The 8,195-nt window shown below is 25.1% G+C and overlaps 1 protein-coding gene across 1 annotated transcript; it reads right to left on the bottom strand.

The window, feature by feature from the left end:
* Positions 1-3,199: 3,199 nt before the first annotated feature.
* On the bottom strand, positions 3,200-7,886 carry LOC137834705 (WAT1-related protein At5g07050-like). Its single transcript, XM_068642849.1, has 7 exons — positions 7,569-7,886; positions 7,422-7,484; positions 6,652-6,768; positions 6,303-6,558; positions 5,457-5,618; positions 4,722-4,873; positions 3,200-3,545 (listed from the first exon to the last, which is right to left on the bottom strand). The coding sequence occupies exons 1-7, from the start codon at positions 7,775-7,777 to the stop codon at positions 3,356-3,358; spliced, it is 1,149 nt and encodes a 382-aa protein (XP_068498950.1). The 5' UTR covers positions 7,778-7,886; the 3' UTR covers positions 3,200-3,355.
* Positions 7,887-8,195: the final 309 nt, after the last annotated feature.

Here is an 8,195-nt window from a genome sequence, read left to right on the forward strand (position 1 = left end):
ATAAATAAAAAAATGTATGATGGTACACACACAACTTAATGTGGATAATATGTGACAGACTTGAAGAAGAATTTATTATCTATTAGAGGATTAGATAATTTCGGATGTAAGATTCATACTAAAGGTGAGATCTTAAAAGTAATGAGAGGGAATATGGTAGTGATGAAAATAAAGAAGGTTATGACAAACCTAAACATGTGTTTTGAGATAGTGATTATAAGAAGTATATGAGACTTAGGTTTGAAAATCCTTACAAAACATAACATTTTACTTTGACTCAAATAAATTACTTTACCTTTTTGCTAGTACTCTATGATAAGCAAGCAACATAAATTAAAGTTTGTTCGAATGATTACAAAACCCAACATATTAATCACCAATATTATCCCTTAAAAGTGTAAGATTGAAAGCAAATTTCTACTTCACTTCTTGGCAATTGTAAGTTATTCTCAAGTATTAGTCCTAACAATAAAACGGAGATAATGAAAATGCATCGAACATTATATACATCAAAGATGAAAAACTTTGTGTATTTCATGATCCATACAAGATCAAACATTAAATAAATCAAAGAAATCTCAAGTGTTACATTATATTTTGTATAAAAAGTTTTTAAAGCTATGTTGATTTAAATTTTACATAAACTTACATTATTGTTTGTTGTCAATTTTGTTCTCTTTTTATCTTTTATTTTAATTGTGACTTGTTATGTTATTATTGTGGTACCTAATAATAAAAAACTTTTTTTCTAAACCCACAAGCCATGCGCACTTTTTTTTATAGAAAAAAAAAACTAGATTTAGAAGAAGAGGAAGAGAAGAAACTTACCTAAAACAAAGCTTCTAAGATTGGATGTTCTACATATTTCTCTTGAAGATTTTGGAAAGGTAAAAAAAAAAAGACTAAGAATGAGTTGGCTTTGTTTTTTTTTTTTTTCTTTTTTGAAAGAAAGAAGAAAAAATTATTCTTCTATTTGTACCACCTGAAGCACTAACTACACCCAATCATTCTTTTACTTTATTTCTCTTGTAGTCCAACATAAGTAACCCAGTTTACTAAAGTTGTCACTCAATTTTTTTAGCATCACTCCTCTTTTCAGTACAATTTTCATATTATTTGTAATTACATAATTAGCCCCATATTCCATACACCGATAAAATGCCATATTAATTAATTAATTAATTTTTCACATATTCTAGCATGTTACAAAAGCTAAATTTCTTCTACTTAAGATGTTGGCAAGTGTTATTGACTAAAAATTTTAAAATTCTTAATAAGAAAGTCTCCATTGTACCCACCAAAGAACCTTTTTCATTATCATTATCCTTGTAAGTAAAAAAAAAGCCTTGGAACTAGCTTTGTGTGGATATATGGTTATTTAAATATATTTTTTATCAATTTATTCACTTAAATTTACTAATTTTTAATTCATTTGTTCAAACAATAAAAAATTTCACTATTTTTTTCTTTTTTTTACTCCATTCTCTTCTAAACGAAGTCTTAGAAAACATTTGTGATCACTGATATGGATTTTTAAATTATCATTATCATCAAATTACAAGTTATTTTGAAGATCAAAATAATTACTTACTATTAAACTAGATTAGAGATCATTTTAAAAACTAAATAAGTTATTGGTATCTAAACTAGTTTTTATTATTAATAAAAAAATTATAAAGTAACTTTTAAATGGTTATCTAACCATTAGCTACCAAGATTTTAGCTACTAATATTTTAGAGTCTAAATTAGTTTCTAAATAACTAATTGAGGCCAACTTAAAGTCTAAAATATTGGTAGCTAAAATACTGGTAGTTAATTTAGATACCAATTTAAAAATTATTTATAAATTTGTATTAATAATAGAAACCTTTTTAAATATAAATAATTTGTAGTCTCTAAAATAATATCTAATTTAGTTAATGTAGTGACTAATTATTTTTGTCTCATTATTATTTAATGAAATTTTTATAATGAGTATTATTTATGGCCATTAGATATATAACTACTCTTAATCATTCATATGTGACTTTAAAATTTAGATGCATGTAGGATTGTGAGAATTTGGCATAAAAATTGAGATTAATGCACTAAGACTGTATTCAGAACAATGTACAATGCTACAAATCAATTCAGAAAAAGTTGAAAAGCACTATCACCCTCAGTGGGATCTGAATCAGGGCCTCAGCTTCCATTAAAATGGAAAGTTGTAGAAAAATCCAAGATTCTTCAGACAAAAATCATACAAAAATAAACATAGAGATAAACTTCATCATTAATCAATCTCTTTTCTAAATTAATTAGTTCCAAGTGCTTACAAAATTAAACAAAGCTTATTACAAACAAACTATGATCCTTTTTTCATTCATGGGAACATTTGCTAAGAAGGTATAACATGATGGATCAAAAGATGACATGCTTGCAGAAAAATAAACAAATGAAAAATACCATTCATATTTTTATTTTTTAATAGGCCAAAACTTTTTAGTAAACCCTAAATGAAAACCACAACTTTTACCCGTTTTATGTAGAGAGGTAGAGGTAATTTTATAAGAATTTAAGGGTTTGGTTTGATTATATATTTGAGTTTTATTGTAAGGTTTTAGACTTGTTATATGTTGACATGATAACTTCATTTATAGTATTAAAATATTCTTAAAATATATACTATAAGAAAATTATTTAATAGAAACTAATTTTAGAGATAAAATAATCAGTTATTATTTGATTAAATTAGATATTATTTTATAAACTAAAAAAAATTAATATTGGTATCTAAAGTAGTTTCTATTATTAATAAAACTTTATAAAATTGTTTCTAAATTGTAGTCACCAAAGTTTTAGGTATTTACAACTTTATATTCTAAAATAATTTATATTAGTCTTTTAAATGAATTTAAAATCTAAAATATTAATAACTAAAATCTAGGTAATGAATTTAGATACTAATTTATAAATCATTTAATAAATTTTTATTAATAATATAAACCACTTTAGATACAAATAATTTTTTAGTTTCTAGTTAATATAATAATTAATTTTTTTTTTGTCTCTAAATTTGGTTTTGATTTAATGATTTCTTGTAGTTTATATTTGAGTTTTATTGTAAGGTTTTAGAGTTGTTTTTTTGAAAGGTTATGTCATAACCTCATTTATAGGATTGGAATATTTACTATTTTTGTCCATAAAAAAAAAACTAAATGAAAACAGAATTATAGGATTTTTTTATTAAAGATATTAGAAATTGAGAAAACAGATACATGTTATTATGAAAGAAATGAAAAGACATAGAAGAAGAAAAAAGCCTTCTCTATTCACATTTTCAAATATCTCTTATGTCTTCACTTTTGTCTGGTGTTAACTGTTAGATTTGAATGGAGGTTGATTGGTGAGATTGATGAGATGTGAAGAGGTGTTGTTGGAATCTGAATTTGCTTCAACCATTGGAGCCTTTAAAGCCAATGGAATATCCTCCACCACTTCTTCTTTCTGCTTTCCCCAAAGAACTGAATATAACCCTATTACAATCAAGATCCCACCAAGAACACTGCACCCACAACCCCAAAGTCAATTTCATATTCTCCAACAAATCAAACATTTTCTAATATTCTTTATGTTTTCAACATCTCTTCAAAGTTACATAAAGTTTAATTAAATATGTAACCCACCACCATCACTTAAAATAATAACTTGGGAAACCATGGTTTTTGTAAACAAAAGGTTGTTTTGTAGTCACTAGTTTTAATTTGTTCTACTAGTTTTGTTTTAAAATATGGTGACAATGGTGGTTCTATAGTATATATGCTTTCTCTAATTCTCTATGTATAATCTTTGTGGCTCAGAAAAGGTCATAATATTATATATATATATATATATATATATATATATGCTCCTTCATGTACAAGTATATATATTTTTCTTAAGACAATTTATAGATGTAATTAGGAGTTAATCTTGTGCATGTTAAATATTAGTGTTAAATTGTTCTTTTGGGGATAAAGAAAAGCTTGTAACATTAATGTGAACATTCTTTACACATATGGATATATAAAATTAAATTATATATAACTAAAAAATTCATTCAAATAAAATTAATTCTAAAAATAAAAAATAATTAATTATTATATTAATTAAATTAAATAACATTTTAGTTGGTATCTAAAATTTTAGTAGTTAAAATATTAATAGCTAATTAGATAATAATATAGAAATTATTTATAAATATTATAAAGTACTTTAAATATCAATAATTTTTTTAATTATTAAAATAGTATTTAAATTAGTTAATATATTAACTTGTTATTTTTTATTTTTATAATTAGTTTCTTGTTAAATAATTTTCTTTATATATATTATATATTTTTCTTTTAGTTGCTTAATTTTTTTAGTTTAAATATATGTATATACATTGAATTCCATTGATAGAGCTTAAGAGACAAAATTTTGTCTCAACATGTACGCAATTTATACTTTGTGCGAGGCAAAAGGCAACAAATCCAAGTAAAATTAGTGGTTTAATTTGATTTTTTTTTTTTTTGCATGATCCAATTATTAAAGACATTATATTCTGTGGTTTTACTTAATTTTTAATAGCAGTGAGTGCATAGTTGAACTAATTTATTTTGAAAATAGTGGTGATTTTTTAATATTTTCTGATAAAGTTTTAAAAGCAGTTATTTTTGTGGAAAGAAAGAAAAAAGAAGAAATGATTATAGAAATTTACCCTCCAAGAAAAATGTGTTCTGCAAGGATAAAGGAACCCATGAAGGCTACAATGATCATCATGAGAGGGCTAAATGCAGTTGCAAAAACAGGTCCTCTCTTCTTAATTACCAATCCTTGAACATAGTATGATATGCTTGATGTAACAATTCCCTATATAGTACAAAATTATTCAAATAATATTACACAAAAAAACCTTCATACTTAAATAACACTAACTACTCATAAATTTATCACTTCTCATCATCATTTTAAAAATCATATTTCATATTTTTTTATTACTAAACAAGCCTAAAAAAATTATTAAATAAAAATCAATCTTAAAAAAATAATTAATTATCATATTAACTAAATTATATACTATTCTAAAGACTAAAAAATTATTGGTATTTAAATTAATTTTTATTATTGAAGAATAATTTTTAAATTGGCATCTAATTAGCTGTCAATATTTTAGTTTAGATTCTATCTTGGTAGTTAAAACCTTGATAACTAACTAGATACTAATTTTAAAACTATTTATCAATAATACAAATTAATTTATATATCAATAATTTTTTTAGTTTCTAAAATAGTATTTAATTTAGTCAATATAACATTAATTAATTTTTATCTCTAAAATTAATTTCTATTTAATGATTTTTTAATAATGTAAGTATTATATTAAAAAAGCATAAAAAAATAAGATTTTAATAAAATTAAAGTGAAAAAAAAAATGAAAGAGTTTGTTCCTTACAGCATAGGCAGCAGCAAGTAAGTTCATATCCCAACCAATTGTCCAGACTGAAGGATTGTGTTCCATAACAAAAGTAACAGCAGTAGCTTGAACAGTGCCTATGAAGCATATCAGTGTTGTGAGGCTTAGCTGGTGACTTTTGTAGGTTTCAATGGCTTTGGCCTGTTCAAACAACCATCAAAAAATAATAATGTTTATTATGTAGTGTCAATGCAAACACAAGCATACAAAACAAAATTTTACTTTCAATAAATGATAAATGTTCCCCTTTTGAAGATTTTTGTTAAATGATTATGTATCATCCATCTTCATATCACATTTTATTGTTTTTTTTGTGTAAAAACTAAAGTTAATGTAGTATAAAAAATAAAAAAATTACTTAGGCATCTATTTTAACAAATTTAATCACATATATCCTTACTAGAAAATTACTAAATAAAAATCAATTTTTTGACAAAAATAATTAATTAACTAAATTAGATATCATTTTAAAAATTAAAAAAATTATTGGTATCTAAATTAGTTTTTATTATTGTTTAGTAGTTTCTAAATTGATATCTAATTAGTTATCAATGTTTTAACTAATCGTTTATATATAGCTAAAATCATAGTAGCTAAAATCTTGGTAGCTAATTAAATATCAATTAAAAACTAATTTGCATATGAATAATTTTTTTAATCTTTAAATAGTATATAATTTAATTAATATAAAAATTAATTATTTTTTATTTCTAAAATTAATTTTTATTTAATGATTTTCTATTTATTTAAAATATAAAAAAAATACGAAATAAACTTTTCTATGAGGTGTAATTAACTTAAGCAAAAGATAAGTAGTGGTCTTACTTGTAAAACAAAGAGGGATGCCCAAGCAAGTGTGGCAATGATTAAGAAAATGGAGCCAATGAGCCAATCTTTGTCTGAAGGTGTTGTTGAACTATTATTATTGATTTGACTTTGATGATTAAGGGCATGTTTGGTCCAAACTATTTCCACTTGAGGTCCTTTGTATAAGGTCATCAACATGGCCCCACCCACAGTCATCAATGTTCCAATCACCTTTGCTTGGCACCTCACCTTCTTCATGTTCATCTTCTCCATCCTTTATGAATCATTCAAATTATCATTTTTTACCAATCTTCATCATATACATTATTCAAGAAACCAAAAAAGTGATTTTAGCTTCAATTTTTACCTGCATAAAACTGACATTACAAAAGTCATGGCAGGAAGCATGTTGCTCATTGCACAGGAGAAGGTTGGGGATGTTAATTTCAACCCAGCGTAGTAGAAGTTTTGATCAATCACAGGCCTGTGGATACACCACCAACAAAAACACTTCAATTCTAACCAACTTGTTCATATATCAATGTATTTGGTTCTTTAAAAGAAACAATATTATTTTTTTTTCATTATTTTAACTCTAATTCTAACTCAACTTTATAAAATCGACTTATAAGATAAGATTTGCATTCACTTATATACATCGAGACCTACCGACCTACCAACTCATGTATGAAACTATATATTGTAGATGTCTGATTGTGGCCCGTTAACTTTATAAAATCGACTTATTAGGTGAAACTTGTATTTATTTATATACATCGAAACCTACCAACTCACACGTGAAACTATATATTATGGAGGTTCGATAACGGTTGGATAACAGATGGTCAGATAAGTCCAACTAAATCTAGTTAGAGTAAATTCTAAATAGCTCTGATACCATAATAAGAAGTGAACTTTAAGTCTAATTCAATCTTAGAAAATTGACTGACGAGGTTTATACCTACTTATATACTATGAAATATCCTAATCTCTAGTCGATGTGAGATTTTCAAAATTATTTTTCAAAATTTATAGATGAAATAAGTATAAGATTTGTTTGGAGAATTTTAGAGGTTCCATAAACTCATTTCACTTTTTCAATCATAGTATGCATGGACATAAACTTATGGAACTAACCCAAGTAGAGCCAGGATGAAAATTTGCATGAAAATTTTGAATGTTATCCTTGGTTGAGCTTTCCTGTGGAAATTGAAACTATGCATTAGCATTAATTTTGCTGCATTAACAAAAGATGATGTGCATGCATGTTTTTGTTCTATGAACCTTTCAAAGATGAAGGCAAATGGAGCTATGACAGCAGTGGCAAAGGCATGGCGATAAACAACAAGAACATAGTGGCTCATCCCACGGTTGAGGGAAACCTTGGTGATGATGTTCATGCCTGCATAGCCAAATTGCAGAGCAATCATGGCAAAGTAGTGTTTAGAGTTCTCAAGGAAGTTTGCACAAAACCTAGGCTTTTCAGTGGCCATTTTTTGCTGCTTTTGGAGAATTTGGAGAGACAAAACTAGACTAGTGTAGCATAATGGGAAGAACAACACTTGGAAGAATCAAGGTTTGTGTTTCTTCCTAGTAATAGCATGAGAAGGCACCTACTATTTATACCAACATGGAATCTATTCTCTATGTATGTATAGGAAATATAAAAAAATCATTAAATAAAAATCAATTTTAAAAATAAAAAATAATTAGTTCTTATATTAATTAAATTATATATTATTTTAAAAATAAATATTAGTATTTATTTAGAGTAGTTTTTATTATTCATAAAATTTATAAATTAACTTTTAAGATATTTAATTAGCTATTAATTACTTTAAATTCTAAAGTTGATAACTAAAATTTTAACATCTGGATATCAATTTAGAAACTAGTTTATAATTTTTATTA

This window comes from Phaseolus vulgaris, chromosome 5, assembly GCF_000499845.2.
Source record: "Phaseolus vulgaris cultivar G19833 chromosome 5, P. vulgaris v2.0, whole genome shotgun sequence".
In the NCBI taxonomy this organism is placed as follows: Eukaryota; Viridiplantae; Streptophyta; class Magnoliopsida; order Fabales; family Fabaceae; genus Phaseolus; species Phaseolus vulgaris.